The sequence below is a fragment of the Prenolepis imparis genome, unplaced genomic scaffold (genome assembly GCF_030444845.1).
Source record: "Prenolepis imparis isolate NDT839.2.m4 unplaced genomic scaffold, iyPreImpa1.0 SCAF_14, whole genome shotgun sequence".
Lineage (NCBI taxonomy): Eukaryota > Metazoa > Arthropoda > Insecta > Hymenoptera > Formicidae > Prenolepis > Prenolepis imparis.
The window spans coordinates 7715295-7742354 of record NW_028141172.1 but is presented as its reverse complement, the minus strand read 5'-3'; the positions used below and the strand labels follow the sequence as shown (position 1 = coordinate 7742354).

Below are 27060 nucleotides of genomic sequence, written 5' to 3'. Positions count from 1 at the left end.
ATTACAATACTTTTAAAAATGTTTGTAGAAACTTTGTAAAAATTTTTTACAACTCACAACAATATTATTACAACTTATCATGAATTTCTCCAATTTTCTAAAATTTGTAAAGTTATGATTTGTTGTTAAAAATTATTATTTTTAGTAGAAATACATAAATTATTGTAAAATTATTCCATCAGATATTTGTAATTTTTCATAAATTTACTTAGAAAGTTGTGATTTTCTACAACTACATTACGTTTAGTGATATATTGTAGAAATTTGTAATTTTTAAAAAAATTCTACAACTTTTACAATATACTAAAAATGTTCATAAAAAATTGTTGAAACTCCTAAAAATATGTAAATATTTTTTATAACTGAGTACAACTTATTACAACTTACCATGAATTTTTACAATTTTCATGAATTTGTAAAAAGTTGAGATTTGTTGTTGAAAGTTTTAATTTTTCATAGAAGTATGTAAATTGTTGTAAAATTATTTCCACCAGGGATGTATCTAATCATGTAAATCATGTGTATTATATATACTGACATCTATTCGAAAAAATACTATGAACTTTCTGAAACAACCCATGAGAAGTTTTCAATAAAGATACACTAATAAATAAAAAACAAAATCATAATAATAAGAAAACAGTATTTTTCCTTCAAAATCTACTAAATTTGGTTACATAAATTGTGAGAAAGAAAGATTTTTATTTTAGATCTTCATTCAAAACTATTACTTTTTAGTTAAAATCTATCTGTTTTATAAATAACTTCCAACTTATTTATTATATAAAAATTTTTTATACATTAGCGTGCAACATAATTTTCGTCACACAATGACATATGACACTATAATCCACTTTGAACTTTGGATATTGCACATGTCACATAATGATTACCTTTATCATTTTCTGCCGAGCGTCATTTCCTGTGAGTTGCATATCACACAATTTTCCTATAAAATGGAAAGCAGGATGATAATTAAAAGATGAAACTTGATAATACATCAACAATAAAATAAGATAAATATGTAGAAGAAAATATTATACATACAATAAATTCAAAATTGGGCAGACAATCCTCGTGAAAACAATGCTTACAATAAAATACAACTATATTCCGTAACTCTGAAGAAAAAAATTGAAAAACGAATTATATATAATTATATAATTTATATTATAACTTAGCTACTTTTATAATTACCTCTTACAATTATCTTCCTATGACAAGCTCCGCACATTTGATCATCTACAAAAAGAAAAAAAATCTAATAACAATTTTATGTAACAAATAGCAGTTTACTAATCTATTAAATTATTATTATTATTATATTAAATAATCTAATGTGTTTCCTACAAAATGCAATCTATTAAGACGTTTAAAATGTTTAATCATATGCACAATCTTTACTCAAATTAGTTTTACGATTTCTACAGTTAGATACATCATTTTTATATGTATCAATAATATTACATTTTTAAATTTTGAAATCATATTACCATCAATAAAAATGCCTTTCTGCTGACAACGAACAAGTCGTTCGTGGAGATTAAAATAATCATTAGACAGTATCTTTTTGCAACCTTCTTGCACAGACACTTGCAGATTATAGTCACACATCATTTTGACCAATGCTTTCTTCAGCCCTGGAATTTCTAACGTAGGTTCTATCCTTTGTACCATAAGTCGGGGATCAACGTAGGTGCCAATCTTTTGAAGGAGAAACGTAATTGCCGCTAAAATCCGTGAAATTATTTTCTTATAAATGATGAAAATTGGATTTGTCCATCTAAAATTTGTTTTATCTGCACATCTATAATTTGTTAAAACAAATTCTTTCTTGGAATCCTGACATGCGCGCGTATGCACATGATATATGCACTTTAAAAGTAACAATATGATACGTACTAGGTTTATCAAGTGAGTAATTAACTAGATCGTTCCATAGTTCCTCGTCATCGTGTTCTTGACAGAACGCAATCGCACTTTCCATATCATCGAGTTCTCTCGTCATGAGCGCCAAAGCTTCAGAAGTGTTTCCTATTCTGCCCAGCAAATACACCATTTCTGGATAAAACTGATGCTGGCTACAGATATCCAGAGCTTGTTGTATTGGATAATTATCAGAGCGACGTAGAAGTGGCAATAACTTATCTCTTGAATAATCAGCGTATAGTGGCACTAGTAAACCATGATATTTGCCCTTAGAATCCTTAGTATCTCTTTTGTCTAAGGCATCTAAATACTAAGAAGAAATAATTTTATAATTAAACATTTGAAAGTAAAAAATCTATATTTACAATATATTAATAAAATTCCAAACACATAAAAGAATTAAAAGGTATGTAAGTAAAAATATGTAATTTGTAACTAACAGCTACATATTTTTCTTAAAAACAACTATGTGTTTTTTTTACCAACTAACTTCTCTCGTTATTTTATGCATAAAAGTGTTGAGGTAAGATCATCAAAAAATGAATATTTTACGAGATATTTTGTAGTTTGGTTAATATTATGTCAAATTAAAGTATAAAATATCTTGTAAACTTTTTAATTATCCTACTCTTATAACTTTTTATATCAAATATTGCGAGAATCGATTTATATAAAAAAAATTAGGACAGTTTCATTTTAAGAAAAAATTAGACTGACCTCAAATGGCCCTAAAATTCAAGATTGTTAACTTCTTTTCTCCTCAAAACCAAACAACTTTTGTTGGAAAACTTTGTTTTCTAAAATGCGATGTTTTTTTTTTTATATACATACTTAAGCACATTTCTTAAAATGAAGAACATAAGGATTTTTCATATGAATAATTTAAATATCATTATGCCATTACCAAGTATAAATAACGATGATTATGCTGCAATTTCTGTACAATAACATCAGATGGCACCCTATCTTTTTCCAGAAAAAATTGTATGGCACGTTCTGTATCCAGATCCATCAGACCTTCGATCATGTCGTATACAGAATTATACAATTGATACTTCTGAATCAGTTGAAAAACGTCTTTGTGCCGCAGTTTCAAATACATGGCAAGTGCTTTATCATATTTGCCATCATGGATGTATAAAATGGCTAATGCTTCCAATAATACGTTTTGTCGTTGATTGTGGACTAGTAAATGCTCCAATACGCCATTAACTACCGCTGCAACTGTGTATAAGTTTGGAGACCATTCTTTGACCAACTGCAAGAAACCGTCGGGATCCATTTTTAGATACTCATACAGCACCATCTCATATATTAGTGGATCAAGAGTGACATCACCTCTTGGCAAATAAGATGAAATAGAACGTAACTGATGCATTCTGGCAAATTTGTAAACCTGTGTCAGAAAAATTCAAATCATACTAAAGCAAACAAAATTTTGTTTAGATACGCAATTACAAATTTTATAGATGCTGTAACCACCTATGTGACATTTAAACGTAAATCCTTACCTCCTCCTCCCACAACTTTTTATTTCGTCCTAAAACTTTGAGGCAAAGTTTTCCAGCCTCATCGTACTTCTCATATGCTAACAAATGATCCAAATAAATTTGTCCCACGTCTAATACAGTATGCCTCTTGCAATCCTTGCCGTTATTCGTTGTTACTGCTTCCAAAGCTTGTTCAAATTTCCCATGACTCAACAACCACTCGATTCTGTCATCTGTATCGTATAAACTGGCTACCACAATATCCTTTGGACTTACAATAAAAAACCTACAAAAAATTTTCATATGAGAAACAGATAGCATCAAAATAAGAAAACGTAATCAATTTAAAAAAATATTTGAAAGTTCCCAGAAATAAGAAAATATATCTGTGTATTCAAAGCTATTTTTTTCACATTTTAAATAATATAATATTATGTATGTATTAGTTATATAAGTATCACAAATTAAAACCGCCCATTAAAACCTTATCAGTATTTAATAAAGCATTATTATAAAATTGTAAAATGTACCATATAATATGAAAAATTCATCTTTTATTTTAGCTCTTTAATACTCTCGATAATTTTAATTTAAGGAAAAATCGTATAAAATTGAACGACAAAACTACAATTAAAAATTAATTCTAATGGTCCATGTATATTAAATCAATTTTATCATCACTTACCTATTTTCTTCCTTCAAACAATCCAAATGATAATCATTACAGCTATACTCTTTGTAGCCACGTAAAGTAAGTGAATTTGCACATAGTACTGAAAAATCTTGATATTTTGGTTCAACCACATGCAGAGTCGGACGTTGATTCTTTCCATCTTCGTCTAGCTCTTTGAGGCACCCCAGCAATACCAATTGATTTTTCAACGGTGCTATACCCGATATATAAAAATCTACTTGAAACGTTGAAACTAAAAAGCAAAATGCGAGTCATTAAATAAATAATTAATTATCATATCACAATTGTGTTCAGAATACTTTTATAATTCAATCAAATTGGGCCATGCATTGATTTTTTAACATTTGTGTATTGAAGTATATTCAAGAAGAAAAAGAGATGCACTTTATTGATTACCTGGATCTACCACAAACTCTGGCAAATCTCGATTCACCATTTCCTGCATGGTACGCTTCCTGATATGACAAATGCGTACAATGTCCACCCATCCAATCAACAATGTCTTGTCGTCTGACCACTGCAGATTGCACCTATAGTGCTCTGGCAATGTACTGTGTAAAATAACGACATATGAAACATATATAACATAGCACAAAAGTAATTCTAAGTGTATCAGATTCAAAATTTAAATGATGATTTATATTCGTGTTTTTTAAGATACATAGTTACATGATAAATAGTTTCCACAAAGTTTTCTTTTATTCACAATTTTTTTAGCATTAAAACTTCTTTTTTAACATTAAAAATTCTTTAATTCTGCAACATGCAAAATATTATACCTGCTAATTTTTATAAACACTTACTCTGGAGTGCGAGACCACTTGATAAGTCCTAAGGAACATTTAGCATCAAGATCGTAGACTCTCACACCAGTATCAGAGGCCCATGCCACAAAACGACCAGACCATGCAACAGATTTCACTCCACCTTCTGCTTCACAAAGTACTGTCGACTTCAACCTGGCCAAAAAAGTCTTCTCATAGAGCATCAACTTGTCATCGCCTATGAATTGTAAATACTTATTATGTATAGTTAAAAATATACTAATACTTTAAAGATTAATTTAAAAAATTATATCAAATATATATAATTAAACCTGTAATGAATCTTCTACCACTGCCACTTTTGTAATAATTTGGATCAATTGCTATACTTTTAACTAATCTGCCCATGCTCATATTGTGATTATTCTCTGTGCTATATAACCCATAAATAAAAACTTTTCCATCATCGCTGCAAGAAGCGATAAAGTCTCCATTATCATCTATGGAGATTTGATTGACTGCCACTGTGTGCGCCTGTAGTGTTTTAGATTTTACATTATTACCCTGATGATCTAGAAGATGGATCATTCCCCAATGTGATCCCAAACAGAGAAACTAAGAAGAAAAAAAGGTAAAATTAATAAGTATAGAAAAAAAATTTTAATATTCTTATTTATATTTGTCTTATTTATTCTTATTTAAACTTTTAAAATTGAAAAAACTAAATACTTTATTAAATTGTTTAAATATTTCAAATTCTTTAAAATTAAAATTTTGATTATTTTTGTAAATAATCCTTACCTTTGGATGCACAGCGATACAACTAGCCGCATCATTTTGCAGAATATGTTCCAAATCATTGCGTATCCTTACATATTTTAGCCTAGGTTCTACTTCATCCATTTCTGAAGAATCTGAATCTTCCTGATTATTCTGCTCCTCCTATAAATTAGTTTTTCATAACTATTTATCATATATATATATATATATATATATGTTTATTTACTAGTACTGCTTACATTAAAAAAACATTAAACAAATTACAAAATTACAAAAATTAAAGCTAAATAACAACTTTATTTAAAATCTAAAAAGTGAATTATAAATAAAAAAATTTTGAATAAATTCAAGTAATTAAAATAATTAAGAGACAGTAAAATGCATAATATAAATTTAAAAAATGCAAAAGAGAAGTTAATACTTGACAATTGTACAATAAAATCTGCATTGAACAATATATACGTGTAAATTAAAAAAGGGATTAATAAATTGCGAACAAATACTTTACTTTGCTAGATGTGGATTCCATTCTTGTTTTTCAATCCCTGTTGACGCAATATTATTACAATATACAATGTGCGAATCGAGTAGAACTGTCAAAATTGTTCAAAGTTAGGCGAGAAGTAAGAGGCGAGAGAGGCGAGAATGAGCTCAATAGAACTCAAGTTATACGTTAGGTTAGGTTAGGTTAGGTTAGGTAAAAGTTTACGACACTAGCATATTTCTTACAAAGAAGGAACAATAAATAAACCTTATTTATAATTCATAAGTATAAAATTTTGGTAATTATCATAAAATACGTTGTATGTACATATTTTTGCAATTAATTTTCAATACATATACATTAGCATTCTCTCTCTCTCTCTCTCTCTCTCTCTCTCTCTCTCTCTCTCTCTCTCTCTCTCTCTCTCTCTCTCTCTCTCTCTCTCTCTCTCTCTCTCTCTCTCTCCCCCCTCTTTTTCTCTTTCTCATTCCCCTTCTTTCTACCAAATTTAAGCCCAATCTACAATGTGCTCTTTGCGTTTTGTTTCGTGTTCTTTGCCCTCTCACGATGATGTTTCTTCTCTTTCTGTTGCCTGAGATAAAAGTGGACGAACTCTAGATTGTCGGTAAAACAGAGCACGAAGAAGCAAGAAAGCAAGAAGACAAGAGCACATTGTAGATATAGGCTTTACTATCAAAGGATTTTCCAATTTAGCGGAGAAAATCACTTAGGCCCGATTGCACCAACATCATTTTAGCTTTAAGTGAGACTTAAATATGTATCTATCTTTATCTTTTTTTCTAAATAAATAAAGACAAACATATATTTAAGTCTTACTTAAAACCAAAATGACGTTGGTGCAATCGGGCCTTAGGTATTAGGTATAATAGTCGAACGTAATTGATCATATTCTTATAACATTCAATGTTATTATAATTTGCTGGATCTGAAAGTAGAAACCAATCACATTCGATTACTAACTAAAAAATGTTTTATATAATTATATAAGCTATGTATAATTATATTAATTTTTATATGATTTATAATTATATATAATTTTATATTAATGTTGGCTGACTCTTCTATATACATATGTATGTATATATACAATATACAGGGTGTCCGGTGGTTTCGCGTTTCACCTGTCGTGGACAGATTCCTGGGATCATTTGGAGACGATTTTTCCTCAGCGAAAATGTCGAGGGAGGTCATCATTTTTTGCATGTTCCCAATTTTTGTCATCATGTATCTTTGTAACTAAGCCTTAAATTAAAATTCTATTAAAGTAAACTCTATCTGAAATTAACTGAAGAATGTGATTTTGTTAATATTTTATTTCCACAAGGCTTCCCTGATAAAAAAAATCGATAGAAAACAATAGGAACCGATACGATCTGTAGAAAATCTTATCGTTTCTTATCGTATCTTATTGTTTTACTTTTTAGATTTCGAAAGAAATGTTATCGTTTTTTTATCGTTTTCTTTCATTCTCTGTTAAAACGGATTTAGTCGTTAGAATACGACAAAATTCTTATTGTGATATATTGTTTTTTATTGTTTTATTGGAATTTATCAAGAAAAAATGATTGAAAATCTATTCGTAATCAATTGTATATTTACAATAAAAAAAGTTTTAAGTTTTTTAACGTACAATTACGAAAAAACCTATAATTTTTAATCATGCATCAACCATAAACAATTGAAAACGTATTTTATAAATGTATTATCGTAAAGTTACAACAGAAAACATCCCTGATAAAAAATCGATAGAAAACAATAGGAACCGATACGATTTGCAAAAACAGTACATTGCAATTACATTGCAGTAATATTACATCTTGCAAGTTGCATTGTAACACTGTAGGGACATTATAGAAACATATAACTGTAATATTTTATGAGAAATCTTACAGCAACATTTCAAAAATATTATAAAAAAATAGTATTCAGTCAAATCGTTAGTTCCTTCATTTACCGCTATGCGACGCGCGATTCACTATTTATCTCGTACTTAAGTTTTAGTCAGGAGAATTATATAAAGTTGATGAAATTAGCTCTAACAATAAGACTCAAGGTACAATTGTCTCTTAACTTTAAAATGTCGAGTAAATGCTAGATTTAACGCTTGATGTTATAACATCAATAATGTTTTATAACATCAGCATAAACTAGAATTTACTTAATTTAAAGTTAATAATTATAGAAATATATATATTTTACTACATTAAATTACAAGTAAACATAATGATGAAAGCGCGTAATATATCGAAATAAAAAGTTTTATTTAATATTATTTTTAATATATTGCACCGTAATAATACCATAGCATTACATTGTAATTTTTTTAAAAGCGGAAATTTTACTGTTGCCATATTCTTGCAGTAATATTGCAGGAATATTTCACAACTCACATGCAATATTATAATGTTAGATCTATGCAATATGTTTCTACAATCATTCAATGCTGTATGGGTTAGCGAAAAGAAATGATAAGAAACGATAACATATTAATAGGATACTTACGAAAGGAAACACTAGAGAATCAATCGTACATTTACGATATTCTTTCGTTAACTTTCGATTCATAACTACGATTAAAAACGATGTAATTGTTTTCTGTTGTTTTCTATCGATTTTTTTTATCAGGGTTAGTTTGTGAAAAACCCTTTATTTTCAATCGCTTATAACTCGAAAATTATTGGTGCTTCGACATTTTCGCTGAGGAAAAATCGTCTCCAAATAATCCCAGGAATCTGCCCACGACAGGTGAAACGCGAACCACCGAACACCCTGTATATGTACATATGTATATGTATATACAATATATGTATACAGGGTGTCCCACTTTAACTTTCACGCTTGAATATCTTGAAACCACGGCAATTTCGGGGAAAATGTTTCAGACAAAAGTTGCAGGGTTGGAAGGGGGCTATTCAGTGGCGGTAACAGATTGGTCATTCGAGGTCATTTTCAAGGTTATTTGAAGATCAAGTCCAATTTTTTAAATAGAAACCCATACTTTTTATTGCAGATTCTGATTCTCCGTCGAAAAGTGTAAGTAACTTTTGTCGGAAACATTTTTTTTAAAAACGCCTTCCTTATCCCGAAAACTCAGATTCAACTTTTGGCGGACCAATATGATAATAACTCGCTTATTTATAACAGACACTGAAGTTTTTTGTGTTTTAGTATTTTACTGTTTACCGTCAGCATTAGCGTTACCCAGTGGAGGTGCGTGCACCACGTATGGAGGTTGCTGATCGGATTTGCACACCATATGTGGCCCTGAAAAGGGCCGATTGCTCCGCTTTATGCATACCATATGAGATATGTTCAAAATGTCCTCCAGCATTTTTTAAACATAATATAATTCTTCTGAAATTACGTACTGCTATATGTACCTGTATTATGTTTAAAAATGCTGGAGGACATTTTGAACATCTCATGAATTAGTATAAAGCGGAGCAATCGGCCCTTTTCAGGGCCACAAAGTGTGCAAATCCGATCAGCAACCTCCACGTGGTGCACACTGGGTAACGCTAATGCTGACGCTAAACAGTAAAATACTAAAAAAAAAAAAAAAAAACTTCAGTGTCTGTTATAAAGCGAGTTATTGTCATTGGTCCGCCAAAGGTTGAACCTGCAGAGTTTTCGGAATAAGGAAGGCGTTTTTAAAAAAAATGTTTCGGACAAAAGTTACTTATTTTTCGACGAAGAATCAGAATCTGCAATAAAAAGTATGCAGAATAGTGCGAGGAATTGATTTATATAAGAAAAATATGCGGTATGTGGTTCCATTTTAAAAATTTAAGAGAATAATCTTGCCCTGACCTTGACAACGCCATCCAAGGTCAAACTGATAACATCAATAAAAAAATCTTTTTAAACTTTTGATAATTGATATCTTTCTCTATCTTTAGCCGTTTTCGAGAAAAACATGGTGAATTTTTTATCAGACTCATCCTGTATATTTATATATTGAACATAACTTATACAGAATTTTATATATTTCTATATAATTTTATATTGTTATACATATATGATTATATATATAAAAAAAATTTTTACGGGACGCACGGACCACGCGATTACGCATATTGCATTTACTTCCGGAACTTCAATCGTATGATCAATTTCGTCAAATACATCCATGATAGAAATTGTGATATGATTTGAAGTGCTCCGTTATTAGTTTCATTCTGAAGATTCTTCGTCCTAACTAATCCTTTGAAGTAAAAATAGTGTCAATCGAAATGCACGCACCCTTTATTACACTTTATACACTACTAAACTTTTAAAGGAAATTTCAGAATTTATCAAATATTATTATTTTATTATTTAAAAAATTTTTATTATTTACAAAAAATTGATCTAAAATATTATAATTTTATTATTGAAATCAATTGTATTGTAGTGCATTAGAATTAATCAAACTTTGTTTTTAAAGCACCTATATAAATGTACGCGCGTATAAATAAATAATGTACCCTCGAGCACATTTATAATTTTATATGTATATATATATATATATATATATATATATATATATATATATAATATTATACATAGTTTATGCAGAATTTTATATATATTTGGCTAGATGTCAGCCAACATTCCCAGATAACAATTTTTGCGTGCAAAATTTGCGCGTCTTATGCATATCATGCGTATACGAGATTTGCCTGAGTTTTGCTCGTGGGATGTTTAGTCGTATATATATATATGTATATTGTACGCAAATGGTTAGCTTATGTATTATTTGATACACCAGCAAATCACATGCAAATGGATATCACATTGCCAAAAATGTGCCAGTGTGATGTGGTAGAGTGTGTATTACTACGCAGCTCATACGCCAGATATTTGCTCTCAAAAGTTGCACTTGACTATCCATGACGTAGCAATCGTCGATTGGTCGAACGTTGCCATGAGACCTCTGACCGACCGATGAGATTCATGCTACCGACACAAGAACGCGGGAATCGTATTCCGACCTGCTGGTGCATGCATATATATACTTGTTGAATATGCGCTCATCTTGCATTTTATTATAAGGATAATCTTATTATAAGGATGGTTCTCGTAACGACCGCCACGATTTTTAGGGCACTTACAATAATCTGACAAAATATGTCATGAATCAAAAATTTATCAGTTTGTAACCGTCAACAAATTGCAACAATAAAAATTTGCCGAAAACACTTTTTTTTTATAAAAAAGCAAGGTTGGCTTGATTTTTTAAAATGGAACTATATATTGTGTTTTTAATAGTAATGTAGAGGACAGCAAAATAAATTCAATGAGTGCATACAAACAATGTTATTTTATGTTACATTTCAATTCAAGATTAACCATTTTAAAGCTATTTGTTGACGATTACAAACTGATAAATTTTTTATTCATGACATTATTTTGTCAGATTATTGTAAAATATCTCATAAACTATTCACTTTTTGACCATCCTATCCTTATAATTTTTTATGCAGAATATTGTGAGGAATCGATTTATATAAAAAAAATATGGTGGTTCCATTTAAAAAATTCAAGGCGACATTGATTTGTTTATAAAAAAAAAAATTTTTTTTATTGCATGTTATAGCTTGCGTAAAGCAGATTAATTTTCACTGTAAGAACTTTTTTTTAAACTGGCGGAAATGTATCAAAAATCGTGGCGACTGTTATGTGAACCACCTTGTATAAAAAATTAAAAGAGGAAAGAGAAACAGAAAAAGAGAGAGATAATTTTATTAAATTTTATATAGACTCGTCAAAAAAATTATCGCAACACGTAATTAATATCAAAATTTAGCATAAATTCAAATAAGCGTATCTCCGCGAAAAATTGTCGTATTTCAAAAATTTTTTTTTGTTTTAAAGGGTTAAGTTTCTACTTTAAGGAACTTTCGTTCGATTTTGATTTTATTCTCTCCCCCTTTCTCCATCCCTTTAAAAGAAGGGACGTATTTTTTTTTCAAAAAATTGCATAGTTTGACGAACTCTACGGAGTGTACTAAATTTTTTTCGCAAATATCATCATAACTATCGTAAAATATGGACTTTTCTCTACAAATTTAAAAAAAAATTGAATACCATACGATTTTTTTTCGCGAAGTTACAGCATATCAAAGTTATCTATACATTTTGCCTATATATTTAATTACCGCCAACATTAGCATTACCCGATGGGCACTACGGGGAGGTTGCTGTTCGGATTTTGCCCATCGTGTGTGTGTGTGTGTGTGTGTGTGTGTGTGTGTGTGTGTGTGTGTGTGTGTGTGTTGGGGCAGGGATATATGTGTTCGTATTTAAAATGGTATATTTCTGCCTCGTCTTCGGATGACCTCTTGCAGGCGCTCACGCATATTAATGCAGGCTCTAATTGTAGCTTGCAGAATTTCGATGTAGGGCTGCTTCCAATTGCTGGAAATTGGTTGGTAGTCTTTCAAAATCATGCAGCCGCATCTTCCCATAAAAGGTCATCCGAAGACGAGGCAGAAATACACAATTTTAAATACGAACATATATCCCTGCCCCAACACACACACACACACACACACACACACACACACACACACACGATGGGCAAAATCCGACCAGCAACTTCCCCGTAGTGCCCATCGGACAATGCTGTTGGCGATAATTGAATACATAGGCAAAAATGCATAGGTAACTTTGATATGCTGTAACTTCGCGAAAAAAAATCGTACGGTATTCAATTTTTTTTTAAATTTGTAGAGAAAAGTCCATATTTTACGATAGTTATGATGATATTTGCGAAAAAAATTTAGTACACTCCGTTAAATTCGTCAAATTATACAATTTTTTGAAAAAAAAACACGTCCCTCCTTTTAAAGGGATGGAGAAAGGGGGAGAGAATAAAATCAAAATCGAACGAAAGTTCCTTAAAGTAGAGACTTTACCCTTTAAAACAAAAAAAAAATTTTTGAAATACGACAATTTTTCGCAGAGATACGCTTATTTGAATTTATTCTAAATTTTGAAATTAATTACGTGTTGCGATAATTTTTTTGACGAGTATATGTATATAGGGTGAGCTATTTTAATCAATCCACGCGAATATCTTTTGAACAGTGCATTTTAGAGAAAAATGTTTCATACAAAAGTTTTTTTTATTTCGAGGGGGACTTAAGATGGTGTCATTGGTTTGACTTTGGATAGTCGTTTTAAGGTCACGTGAAGGTCACCTTCAATTTCTTAAATGGAACCCTCTATTTTTCATTGCATATTCTTGTAGCTTACCTCGAGAGCTTTCCAAAACATTATAATTAAGTTATTTTTTATAAAGTACTTTCCGAGTTATGAGACTTGAAGTTTACAGTATTTTGACATAAAATATAAAATATCTTGTGAAACATTCAGTTTTCCGTAATCTTATTGTAATACTTTTATGCACAGAATAATAAGACCAATTAATTGGTGTAAAGAAAACACAGTTGCTTTAAGAAAAAGTATGCAATTTGCAACATATTTTTTTTAAAGCAACTATCTGTTTTCTTATTTACACCAATTAATTGATTGGTACCGAAAAATGAATGTTTCACAAGATATTTTATATTTTATGTCAAAATACTGTAAACTTTAAGTCTCATATCTTAGAAAGTACTTAATAAAAAATAACTTAATTATAATATTTTGGAAAGCTCTCGAGGTAAGTTACAAGAATATCCAATGAAAAATAAGGGTTTCATCCATTTAAGAAATTGAAGATGACCTTCGTGTGACTTTCAAACAACTATCCAAGATCAAACCAATGACACCATCTTATGTCCCCCTCGAAGTCAAAAAACTTTTGTATGAAACATTTTTCTCTAAAATGCATTGTTCGAAAGATATTCGCGTGGATTGATTAAAATGGCCTACTCTGTATATATATGTATAATAAAGTTAAATATGTAAAAAATATATAAATTTTTAGTAAAACTTGTCCGCAAATTTTAAAGCAAAATGATGTTTCGTAAATTTATCATTATTTTTAAAAGTCTTCATTAATTTCCCTTAAAATTCATAGTATTTAATTGTATATTTTATTGTAAAATTTTAATTCAAATTCTATTTTATATTAAAATAGATTAAGTACCTAATTATTCAATAAACTTTTATATTATATTTATAATATAAAAATTATTATATTTATATATTATATATTTATATATTATATTTATAATAAGTGTGTGTGTGTGTGTATATATATATATATATATATATATATATACACACACACACACACTTTTATATATATATATAAGTGTGTGTGTGTGTATATTAAAAATTAATATATATATATATATATATATATATATTAATTTTTAATAAAATATTTCCATCTCTCTCTCTCAAAAACTCAAAAATTTAGACTATTTTCTTGATATACATATAAAGTAAAATTAATATAAAAAGGGACTTTCTTTGGATAATATAATAGTTTATTTAAACAATATAGTTTATCCAACTATAAATTTTGCACTTTATACAAATTCCACAATAATAGCAGACAATTTCAGATTGATTTTTTGATAGATACGAATTTATGTAAGATTATTTTTATTTTGTCAACACATCCATAGTGTCCCAAACTTTTAATTCTCTGGCAAACGCTTTAAAATGTTGTACCGTGAAATTTACGACGTCGATAGGTTTCACTGGTTAAAAATTGACAATAGATAATTAATAAATAAATACAATGTGTAAAAATAAATTATGCACAAAATTTAATCAATATTAAGTGAGTTTATTACCAATGAGAAGACTCTGAATATAATCCGCAATTAGCTGTTTTATCTCTGGATGATCCATCAGATACTCCGTATATTTAGCTACGTTGTAAGACTGTAAAGAAAAAGAGATAAGAAAGAAAACAAATTAACATAAAAACTTATTTGTAAATTTTATATGTACATACAGTCAAGATAATCTAATTTGCCAAAAGCATATTTTGCAAATTGTATATTACATCAGAAATATGCAAAATGAGTGTTCAAACCCATTTGAAATAGAAAATGCAAAAGTTGAAACCCTTTCCATTTGAAAATGCAAAATGCAAAATGCTTTTTAAATACTTATTTCAAAATCGAAAATGAAAAATAGAAATTTTTTAAATAGTATTTTTAAAATAGAAATAATTGTTTTTAATATCTGTACATTTTTATATATATTTAATTATATTTAATTAAAAATATATTAAATATTCTTTTTTATTATTTATATTTCTTTTACTATTATTTCTATATACTTAAATTCTTATTTCTTTTAATATAAAGTTTAATTGATAAAATTAAATTACATGAACATTTACATATGAGATTACAAAAATTGTTTGCCTATAATAATAATAATAATAATAATAATAATAATAATAATAATAATAATTATTATTATTATTATTATTATTATATAAAAGATTAATTTTTAAGAAATAAAACAATAACACAAATAGACTTACTTTCATATCCAAATATTTGGAGTGCATCTCGATATTTTGCATCCACGATTCTTTTAATGAAATTTGCGCGGTTATATTTTTGTTTATATCGTCTAGCATTAATGAATCTTTTTGTGCTATATAAGGTGTATCTAACCAGTCATACATAAGTATTCTTCCTTGTAATGTTAAATAAATCTTGGTTCGTTCTATAAGGCTATCTTTTTTATAGATTCTTCGTTCAATAGTATATGTTTTCTGATGATTACCTTGCAACTCCATATTTCGTAACCCGCTACAAATCTGTATCGAGAACGAGATATCATTTCAATATAATTTTATTTATTCTTTTCCCTATTTAATGCTCCTGGTACCTTGCCGACCATGTCGGAATCGTGACGTCAAAGGCGAGAAAACACACGCTAAAAATTCATAGGCCGGTATTCATAGTCGGTTCTTATATTTAAGACTGTCTTAAGTACAATCTTAAGATGTGATTAACCAATCACAGAGCCGTATTTGCATCTTAAGACATTACTTAAGACGGTCTTGAAATGAGAACGGACTATGAATACCGGCCTTAGATGCCATTTCGAAATAAAAAAATATTTCGATAATACAGCACTTCCGATGGCTTTAACACACTCTTAAAATACGCCGAAAACTATCCTTTTCCCTTTATAATCAATCAACAGCTGTAAAATGTAATATTATGAGTTATGAGGCCCAGTCCATCTGGTCTTTGCACATGCGCATCAGTCATTCCGCATGTCAAAGGCCGGTATTCATATAGTCAGTTCTTATATTTAAGACTGTCTTAAGATGTGATTAGCCAATCACAGAGTCGTATTTGCATCTTAAGACATTACTTAAGACGGTCTTGAAATAAGAACGGACTATGAATACCGGCCAAAGTCTGATATCTCGATCATTTTACGGTTATTGTTGATAGATTTCGAAAGAAATGTTATCGTTTTTTATCATTTTCTTTCATTCTCTGTTAAAAGCGGATTCAGTCGTTAGAATACGATAAAATTCTTATTGTGATATATTGTTTTTTATTGTTTTATTGGAATTTATCAAGAAAAAATGATTGAAAATCTATTCGTAATCAATTGTATATTTACAATAAAAAAAGTTTTAAGTTTTTTAACATACAATTACGAAAAATCCTATAATTTTTAATCATGCATCAACCATAAACAATTGAAAACGTATTTTATAAATGTATTATCGTAAAGTTACAACAGAAAACATCCCCGATAAAAAATCGATAGAAAACAATAGGAACCGATACGATTTGCAAAAACAGTACATTGCAGTAATATTACAATCTTGCAAGTTGCATTGTAATACTGTAGGGACATTATAGAAACATATAACTGTAATATTTTATGAAAAATCTTACAGCAACATTCCAAAAATATTATAAAAAAATAGTATTCAGTCAAATCGTTAGTTCCTTCATTTACCGCTATGCGACGCGCGATTCACTATTTATCTCGTACTTAAGTTTTAGTCAGGAGAATTATATAAAGTTGATGAAATTAGCTCTAAGACTAAAGGTACAATTGTCTCTTAACTTTAAAATGTCGAGTAAATGCTAGATTTAACGCTTGATGTTATAACATTAATAATGTTTTATAACATCAGCATAAACTAGAATTTACTTAATTTAACGATAATAATTATAGAAATATATATATTTTACTACATTAAATTACTATAAGTAAACATAATGATGAAAGCGCGTAATATATCGAAATAAAAAGTTTTATTTAATATTATTTTTAATATATTGCACAGTAATAATACCATAGCATTACATTGTAATTTTTTTAAAGGCGGAAATTTTACTGTTGCCATATTCTTGCAGTAATATTGCAGGAATATTTCACAACTCACATGCAATATTATAATGTTAGATCTATGCAATATGTTTCTACAATCATTCAATGCTGTATGGGTTAGCGAAAAGAAATTATAAGAAACGATAACATATTAATAGGATACTTACGAAAGGAAACGCTAGAGAATCAATCGTACATTTACGATATTCTTTCGTTAACTTTCGATTCATAACTACGATTAAAAACGATGTAATCGTTTTCTGTTGTTTTCTATCGATTTTTTTTATCAGGGAAGGGAAAAGAATAGTTTTCGGCGTTTTTTAGAAGTGTATTAAAGAGATCTTAAGTGTTATTTTATGCAAATATGTTTTTATTTAGAAATGGCATCTAAGAAATCTCAACGTGTTATTTCTCGCCTCTGACGTCACGATTCCAATATGGCCGCGGTGAGCACCCAGGAACCTTTTTTAACATTTTATGCTATGTGTCTCGGATTTATTAAGAAATATTTTCTTTTATCAGATTATTTGTGTTTATCATTTATCATTATATATTTATTTATTTATCATTATTTAACTAATCTGAAGTTCTAATTTTTGCTTAATAAAAAGATGAGCATAATGCATAATGTTATAAAGCATTATAAGTAAGAGTTTTGGAAATGATCAATTCTTAATTTTATATAAAGTTTATCCACAGGTGTAATCATGATTTTCTAAATTATATGTATATATATTAAAAAAATTGTTTAATAATTGTTTAACAAAGATATAGTAATAATCATTATATCTTACATAATCGCTGATAGTTATGCCTCCACTTATCGTAATATTCTGAAAACGTAAAGTGCCTTCGAAATTTATTATAGAGAGATATCGCATTAGTAATATGTTCGCTCCTTCGTTAATCAAATTTTCATATTGGCAAAGTTTCAAGTCTTTCTTCTCTGTTAATGTCGAGCTACAAGGACAAGTGCGCGTAATTTCGACGTGATATGCGTTCTCCTCAAGACCTATGAATAATGACTTTTCATATAAACCATTTTTCTTATAAAGAAACCTAATAAAGAAAGAGAAACGTTACATATATAATTTTGCAATAAAATTATTAAATAAATTTACGAAATTGAATCCATAAATAACGGAACTATAATACATACATGATGAGGTACTATTAACTGAAAAGTAATCTACTGAAAAAACTGAAATATAAAATCAAACACACAACCATTTCGTAATAACAAAATTAATTAATTTTATTTAAAATAATATCCCATAATAAAATAATATCCCTGTCCCTTGGGTGATTATGGCGTTGGGCACAATCAAGTGAGAGAATTAATTTCTCATAGGTCTTCTTATTAGAAAATAACAGGGTTATATACAGGATAAGGTGACTAGAAATTGCCTTCTAAAATATCTTCATAAATACTGATTTTAGAAAAAAGTTTAAAGATTTTACAAAAAAGTTTAAAACAAAAATTAAATTACTTTGATAGGACTACATTTTTGTAATCTTAGTTTTTTCTTAGGCCAAAAAGTTTTAAAGATTATCTCAAGTTTTTTTAAATGGAAAGCTATATTTTTAATCAGTTATTATTATAGAGGATAAAAAGACAAATCGACCTATGACCTTATTTGATCGTGGAAAGTCTTTGAATGAAAAAATCTAGAAAAATAGGAAGATGGAGATAGAGATGGGTAATAAAAGTAATAATCTTTCAAATAAAATAAATTAATTTTATTTAATATGGTGCTCAAAGTGTGCCCATTCAGCATCATAATATTTTTCAATACGTTCTCTGAAAGATATGCAAACTCTTTGCAACGTATCTTTTGATATGGCTCGACAAGCCTTGATAATACACGATATAGCCGTGTTCCAAAATTCACTGCCAGTACTGAAAATCTATAATATATATGTGACGTGAACTATAGATTTCCAGTACTGGCCGTCAATTTGGGAACACGGCCTTCATGTCTTCCCATCAGACCGATGCACGTTCTCTCGTTGAATGGACTATATGTATATTGAATTGAAATAATCGAAATGTCGACGGAGCGTCTTGCATCACTATTTTCCTGTTCAAGTGTCGGCAGCGTCAGCGCGCGAATGATAAACAGAGCCGCAACATGTCAACATAATAGCGCACTAGACCTAGACGATAACGCTAAGGCTAAATATTTTGTTATTGATAAAATTGAAATATTTTACGTGCTGATGAAGATATATACATAGTCTGCGCGATACATTCCACAGCCTCGTCGTCATTCACACAGAGACTCGAGCAAGAAAGTAAAAATTCCTTATTCAGTATATCTGGTAAAAGTTTATACGACAATAAAGACCGGAGTGCGAGTTCTTATATATATCCAGATACTACCAAAACGACAATAATTGACGATTTCAAAACTAAAATTATCCCTATCATCAACACAAAATCCACCAAAGATGAATTTGGCAATTTCGAATTTAGCACGATCCAATCAACCGACTACGTGGCTCTCGTGATAATAACTCCCATCCAAATAGGTAAAAACGGAGCGGTTTGGGTCAGCGTGAACAACTACCATATGTACTCGTCGTAGACTTTCCCCATTACTCGAAGCCCAGTAAACACAAAGTAAAAGTAACATAACATTAATGTTATAATTTCCCACTCAACAATGTAACTGCAATATAACATGCCTTGTACGTAACAGTTACATTGTTGAATGGGAAATTATAACATTGATGTTATGTTACTGTTACTTTTATGTTTACTGGGAGTGATCTATATAAAGTACCCCGCACTAATCTTATGTAAAATGGATTTCGATTAAATCAGCTGAATTTTTATATGTTGTAGCTTATGACCTACTGAACAAAAGATGCAATAGCCTCAAACTTAAATAATGGACAATTATAGAATTACAACCAGTCAAACAGCTGCAAAGCCCGAGTTTTTCATGTTTGACTGATTGTAAATAAGTAACTGTCTATTATTTAGCTTTCTTTGAACCAATTACATTTTTTGTTTAGCAGGTGATAAGCTACAACATATGAGAAAACCAGCAGATTTTATGATGAAGATTCAATTTTATATAGAATTAGTACGGAATTTTTGAATTTATATGAAATCCTAGATGAAATTAAATCCCGATAAAATCAGCTGGTTTTCTTATATGTTGTAGCTTATGTAATAGGCTCGAAACTAAATAATAGATAGTTATTGAGATTTACAAGCAGTCAAACATAAAAACCTCAGACGTTTTGCGAGCTGTTTTAACCGATTCCATTTTACTTAAGATTAGTGCGGCTAGTGCGGAGTACTTTAATATTTGATAATTTGTCTTACGTTGATCAATTTGAACAGTTTTTTCATTAAATGTAAACATTGTATTAATTATACGTATGTAAAAAATTATATAGAAAATATAAATTATTTAATATAATATAAAAATATATAATATCTCTTTATTTTCCAAGTTCTAAGATCTTTTTGAAAATCGCACGTAATTTTATGTAATACTGTTCAAATTCGTGTAAAGTTTTAGGGAAAGAATTTATTTTAAGGATGTATTGGACGGATCGTCTCTCTTAAAAGTTAATCCGAAACATCAAAAAGTTAAAATTGGACAGAATACTAAATTGACCAAAAATTATAAGAAATTCACGAAATCATAGTTCGTAAAGTATGCTTCAATGTAAAAAATAGATCTCGATTTCCAAGAAAATGTATAGATTTTTATATGTTTCCCAAAGAAATATCTTTTATTTTAAAAGTTTTGGAAGCAATAATGGTATCCTAAATTCAATCTAAGAAAGCGTCAAGCATAATGTAGATAGCTAATGTATTTTTATTACAGAGATTATTTCTTTCACAGACTATAATTCCAGAATATATTAGTTTGCCTTGTTAATTCAGCAAACCTGTAATCATATAGTATATATTATAATAAAGTTTCTGCATTTTAGCATTACTTCCCTTCACCAGTTTGGAGATTTTTAATTGTCCTGTTTCTTCACGTTCTTATTATGTCAATGCTGATAAAAGCGGAGCAGCCATAATTTCACGCTTTCTTCTACCCATCGATGGAGTTGTTGGTGTAGTTGTTGGTGTAGTTGTTGGTGTAGTTGTTGGTGTAGTTGTTGGTGTAGTTGTTGGTGTAGTTGTTGGTGCAGTTGTTGTCGTGTGACATCTATGACGTCCGTGATGACGTCTGTTATGATGATGTCTGCCCCCCCAAAATAATTGTTCCTTTAGACAAAATAACGCATTATTCTTCTCTGATACAAGAGATTATCAGGTTATCAAGTTAACACTTACGGATTCCTGGAGCATGGCACAGACCAGGATAGCCACGATTAGACACACCACTGTTAGCCTCATGTTGTAATCTTGCGTATCAAATGCTGCTTGCACCGCAGTGCGACAATGCGGCATTTATATAGCACTGTCGAATGACCACTATTTGTTAAACGTTGACAATGAATAATTGTACGCGTCTGTTTCGCCACTTGCATATAGCACGCCGCTTAATAATGAGAGTAATTAATGATTTCACGAAGAGGTTCACCGAAGTATTCCGCATTATTTTTTAGCCATGTACGTATGTACATTGCTAATTGCCTAATACAAAAGTTGCCAGATGCGGAAGCGACGTCTGACAAGTGTATTCAAATATAAATTCTGACGTTACGGAAATAAAGACGTCGTTTTTCACATTTAAAATACATGTCATTTGTCGAATATTTTATATTTATACTATTCTTTAAAAACAAATAAATGAATAATGATAAAAAAAGCCTTAGACATTCACATTTAAAAATACAATGGCGTTATTTGTAGGATATTTTATATTTATACTTTTATATTTTATAATATATTCTTTAGAAATAAACAAATAATGATCATATTATATAGCACAATTGAAATTTTTTTGTACGATAAATTAACTTTTTTAATAATAAAGATATATAATAATATAATGATAATAATAAATAAATTATATAATTGAATTATATAATTATATAATTTTTCGTAAAGAGATTGTTATATACGTAATATGTGTATACATATATGCGTGTGTATTTGTAGTATTCGTACAATAAAATTAATATTAAATGTGACTCGCGATTAGAAATTTTAAAGTCCTCTATCTCTATATATTGCCTTAATAATTTTTGCATAGAATAAAGAGATGAATCAATTGCTACAAGAAAAATATACAATTATTTTTAAAAAATATGCAGTTATACATTGCAGATTGCAATTTTTTTAATCACAACAAAAATATGTTTTTTTCATCAAAATTGATTTATCTCATTATTCTATGCAAAAAATTATTAAGGTAAGATTATCGAAAAAAGAGTATATTATGAGATTTTTTATATTTTTTGTTAAAATGTATCAGAATAATAAAACAAAATATCTCGTAAACCATTCATATTTTACTATTTCTACTCTATCAATTTCTTGCATCAAATATTACGACGAATTGATGATTTATGTAAGAAAATTATGGTGATTCCATTTAAAAAAGTAATGATCTCGAAATCTCAAAAATATCTCCAGCCATAGAAAAATTATTATTAGTAGGAGAAAGTGGGGCAAAACCGGGTACTTTTTTGGATTTGTCTTCCTACAAAAAATCAGAAGACAAAAAAATCTACTGACCATTAGTAGTGTTAAGTGAACCTTAAACTACGAGAAAATAAAGCTAGTTGCTGAAAAAACATATTTGCTTACATAAGGACAAGATTTTTTGAAGTAATCAAAATACCCGGTTTTGCCCTACCGGTAGGGTAAAACTGGGTACTCATTTAAAAGCGTGTAAATTACCGTGCAATTACGAAATCATCTTGATTTATTTAAATCACAATACAATACTAAATGCACAGAGAAAATTTTCTCTTAGAATTTACCCTAAAAATCATGGTAATCATGGGACAATATGAATGAAGATATGAAAAAAATGTTATGAGAATTTTTCTGATTAATATTTATCACAATAAAAAATAATAATATCTATCACAATAAAATATAAAATATGTTTAATTAATTGTACTAAAAGTACAGTTTCACTAAAAGTATGGTAAAATTAATCAAACATATTTTTTAAATTCTTTCCATACCATATTGTCTCACGATTATCATGATTTTCCAGGGTAAATTCTAAGAGAAAATTCTCTTTGTGTGTATTCTATAAACAAAAATCACAAAAAAAGCAAATATCTTGCTTTACATAGTTGCAGAACTCGTGGACCCACCTTTGGCATGTAATGCACTGTATCCAGCCTTCGATTGATGTTAAGTACAAATTATTGCAAAAAATGCAAGCTACATCTTTTTTTCTTCTAAAGATAAACTGTCTTCTTGCTTTTTTTATTATTTAATTTTTTAATCTTATATTTTTTGTACCCGGTTTTGCCCCAACACGAGGAAAATAATAAACACTGCGGCTGTATATATTTCCGACGTAAAAGAACCGATGAAAACTAATATGCGATCTATACTTTTTAATATATGTACAGAATTCAGTTCTGCACTTATCAAAATAGATGCTTTGTATCAAAAAAGTCCATGACGACTTGATTGTTGTTCCGATATCGATCTTTTTTGTTTCGAAAACTTTAAACTTCTCTCAAAAAAGAAGTATCGTGTATATGTGGACACGGTTCATCTCAGAATAATAATGGCGTCAATTTACAACTAATAACACAAATTGGTCACAAACGACAATACTTATCACGAAGAAATAGAGATACCCGGTTTGACCCGCCTACCCGGTTTTACCCTACTTACCCCTATATTATGGCCAGTGATGTGCGTTTACACGTAAAAAAATAATTTTTTATTTTTTACGTAAAAAACGTAAATTTTTACGTAAAGAATGTAAAATATGTAGAAAATTAGTAAAGAAAGGTTAGGTTAGGTTAGGTTAGGTTAGGTTATACTCTTGTACTCTTGTCTTATGAGTTATGTTATGAGTTTATGAGTTATGACGTTATATTATGAGATTATGACATTATGAAATATGACTGATATGTAATATATGATTTGTTTTTGTTTTATTAGAGTCTATAGTTTTCATTTTGTTTCAAAGTTTTCATTTTTATTTTATATATAAATTTTAAAAATTTATCACTAAGAATATAAACACTAAGAATATAAAAATTTATGTTCTTTGGAAAAATTTATGTTCGTGGTTCGTGTGCATTTAACCTTTTGTACTATTACTTTTAAAATAAAGTAATATAAAGTTTGTCCAGTTTATATAATTTTGTTAGTAATTTAGGCTATTTTTTACATTGTTTACATTCTTTACGTTTTTATGTAAAAATTGTAAAAAATAAATAAGGTAAAAAATTAATTTATTACGCGTAAAAAATTACGTAAAGAATGGACGTAAATTATACGGCACATCACTGATTATGGCTTTCTTGATACTGCGTACAATTTTCGTAATTGCAATATTTTCGTATCTCTAAAAATAATGGAGATATTCCAGATGAACAGAATTATTGGTCCACCTTGTGTATACATATAAAATATACCTGAGTCGATTTAAATGATTTACGGAAAAAGGGAACATATATGTATTTATATGCCTATGTGCCCGCCTTTTTCTATCAATGGCCTTAATTATTAAAATTATTAATAAAAAATTTGATATCGAATACAGTTTATATATTATAAGTATTAATTAAACAAACAAATTGTGTAAACATTTTAAAGTATTCAAAATAAATCATGTTGGTTCACAATGTTCGCGTATAGCAAATTTCATTTCATATAATTACAGTCTATATTGAGCAAGTATTATATGACAAGAAACAAGATGATGAGATAATATTCACCGATTATATATATGCGTAAAGAACATTATATATAATAGCGTTTTCAAACAGAGCAGATTTGCTCGGTCTGAGAGAGATTAATGACGCCATTGACGCCATTTATTCTTCAGAGAAATGGCTGTGATTGGTCAATGCGACGTCATTAATCGATCAAACTCTCAGATCGATCAAGCCTGCTTTGTTTGAAAACACTATAAGTTATTTAGAATTAGAAGAATTTAAAGAAAATTTGCTTTTTATGTATTGATGCTTTTTTGATACTATATATGGTTAAATTATTTCATCATTAGTATAATTAAGGCTCTGTAAGACCAGGTATAATCGTCCGCCATTTTCCGTCCAACCGTATGTAAAAGTTAGGTTCTCGCATATATAGGACACGTACGTCAATACGCCTTTCGGTCTCGCGATTAACCTAAAAATTAAACTTATGTGAAACTCAAAATAAGTATTGATTGATTTTTAATTGATTAGAGGTGTGTTCTTGAACGCGCGACAGTAGAATTTGTTTTATAAGTGTCGTATTTTTCGTAAATCAACATCGTGTCTCCGTTTTATTACACGTATTTGGATCAGCACGTTTTTGGAGCAATTTCAAGGGCCGAAAGTATGTTATTTAAATAATATTCATCGCAAAAAATTGTCTTCATATTGCAGTTTTGTCATATTTTCATATTTTGTGTTTTTAGATTAAGTTTTGGCTGTTTGTAAAATGTCAACTAACGACAATCAAAAAAATCCAAGTAGGACTATGCGGCAATGAAATCGTGACACGAAGCGTTGATTAACGAAAAATACAACATTATAACACGAATTTTACTGTCGCGCGTTTAAGGAATAAATATATTTAAGTTTAATTTTTAGGTTAATCGCGAGACCGAAAGGCGTATTGACGTACGTATCCTATATATGCGAGAACCTAACCTAACTTTTACATACGGTTGGACGGAAATGGCGGACGATTATACCTGCTCTTACAGAGCCTTAGTATAATTGCAAAATATAATTTATATTATAAAAAAATTTATTAAGCATATATCAATATAGTCGAGTTAATAATATTATTATATACTACCCTTAAAATACCATATTCATCGAAGTAATATATATATATATAAACATTGCCATTATTTATGGACTATCTTTCGTATTTTGGTATATAAATCGCTATAATTATGAATTATACTCGTTATGTTTTTCTTCTAGGCACTGCAGATTGTCCATCATCGAGCTGATGAGTTTTGTTTCAATTAAACAGTCATCAATAGTTATCGAGGAATGCATATGCACTAGAAATTCGCAATCTTGAAGACCGATTGGTTCCACTTGAATACAATATTTACCTATTTGCTCGTTGATATTCATATATTCATCCTTTAGGCCAACAATTAGTGCTTCTTTAAAGCACAGAGCCATTCGATTCGAATCATCTGTATAAGTATAGAACAAAAAGAACATATATAATACATTTTCCTTGATAAGTTTTTCTACTTGTTACAATAATACTTCGTTTGAATATTTTTCTTTACAAAGTGTATAGATTATATAAATCGTAATGCAATGTATATTTGTCAAAATTTTTGCTACTGTAATTTGACATATTATAATATTATAACGTTTATATAAAAAAATTAAATTGTGTTAAATTTTTATTCTGCGATATTTATTAATACGAAATGAGAAACAACTATATATATTATGTATTACAAATAATAAATTCATTATAATATTGAAAAAATTAATTGTTAATTTCTTAATAGCAAATTAACAAATTTACCAATACAGAAT

At 29.0% G+C, this 27060-nt stretch overlaps 3 protein-coding genes across 6 annotated transcripts; all 3 read right to left on the bottom strand.

Moving 5' to 3' along the window:
* Positions 1 to 398: 398 nt before the first annotated feature.
* Positions 399 to 6502, bottom strand: Lt (vacuolar protein sorting-associated protein light). Of its 4 annotated transcripts, XM_083053704.1 has the most exons (14): positions 6166 to 6501; positions 5679 to 5819; positions 5210 to 5492; positions 4917 to 5115; positions 4510 to 4664; positions 4105 to 4345; positions 3441 to 3705; positions 2834 to 3325; positions 1903 to 2239; positions 1494 to 1730; positions 1198 to 1242; positions 1048 to 1121; positions 894 to 949; positions 399 to 566 (listed from the first exon to the last, which is right to left on the bottom strand). In XM_083053704.1, exons 1-13 carry the CDS (start codon positions 6184 to 6186, stop codon positions 899 to 901), a joined length of 2541 nt encoding a protein of 846 aa, XP_082909830.1. In that variant the 5' UTR covers positions 6187 to 6501; the 3' UTR covers positions 399 to 566; positions 894 to 898. The 4 variants fall into 4 exon arrangements, with proteins under 4 accessions (XP_082909830.1, XP_082909829.1, XP_082909831.1 ...); XM_083053703.1 differs by lacking the exon at positions 399 to 566 and having other exon boundaries at positions 653 to 949; XM_083053705.1 differs by lacking the exon at positions 399 to 566 and having other exon boundaries at positions 5679 to 5840; positions 6166 to 6502.
* Positions 6503 to 14703: 8201 nt separating this feature from the next.
* On the bottom strand, positions 14704 to 26688 carry LOC145945610 (ciliogenesis-associated TTC17-interacting protein). The gene is made up of 6 exons (XM_083054666.1): positions 26459 to 26688; positions 23683 to 23710; positions 18225 to 18509; positions 15602 to 15883; positions 14898 to 14988; positions 14704 to 14801 (listed from the first exon to the last, which is right to left on the bottom strand). The coding sequence occupies exons 1-6, from the start codon at positions 26686 to 26688 to the stop codon at positions 14704 to 14706; spliced, it is 1014 nt and encodes a 337-aa protein (XP_082910792.1).
* LOC145945320 (uncharacterized) lies at positions 21252 to 21894 on the bottom strand. Its single transcript, XM_083054247.1, has 2 exons — positions 21740 to 21894; positions 21252 to 21670 (listed from the first exon to the last, which is right to left on the bottom strand). The coding sequence occupies exons 1-2, from the start codon at positions 21854 to 21856 to the stop codon at positions 21446 to 21448; spliced, it is 342 nt and encodes a 113-aa protein (XP_082910373.1). The 5' UTR covers positions 21857 to 21894; the 3' UTR covers positions 21252 to 21445.
* Positions 26689 to 27060: the final 372 nt, after the last annotated feature.

What these genes read in the sequence shown, in the direction of transcription:
- Lt (XM_083053704.1), bottom strand. Translation starts at nt 6,186, where the DNA reads ATGGAATCCACATCTAGCAAA. An exon ending in GTATCGCTGTGCATCCAAAG is followed by an intron (nt 5,493 to 5,678) that starts GTAAGGATTATT and finishes TTTTCTTCTTAG; the next exon opens with TTTCTCTGTTTGGGATCACA. An exon ending in AGAGTTTGTGGTAGATCCAG is followed by an intron (nt 4,346 to 4,509) that starts GTAATCAATAAA and finishes TTTGCTTTTTAG; the next exon opens with TTTCAACGTTTCAAGTAGAT.
- LOC145945320 (XM_083054247.1), bottom strand. Translation starts at nt 21,856, where the DNA reads ATGCCGCATTGTCGCACTGCGGTGCAAGCAGCATTTGATACGCAAGAT. An exon ending in GTGCCATGCTCCAGGAATCC is followed by an intron (nt 21,671 to 21,739) that starts GTAAGTGTTAAC and finishes TTTTGTCTAAAG; the next exon opens with GAACAATTATTTTGGGGGGG.
- LOC145945610 (XM_083054666.1), bottom strand. Translation starts at nt 26,688, where the DNA reads ATGGCTCTGTGCTTTAAAGAAGCACTAATTGTTGGCCTAAAGGATGAA. An exon ending in CAGTGCATTACATGCCAAAG is followed by an intron (nt 18,510 to 23,682) that starts GTGGGTCCACGA and finishes TTATATATGTAA; the next exon opens with CGTTTCTCTTTCTTTATTAG. An exon ending in TATTCAGAGTCTTCTCATTG is followed by an intron (nt 14,802 to 14,897) that starts GTAATAAACTCA and finishes ATTTTTAACCAG; the next exon opens with TGAAACCTATCGACGTCGTA.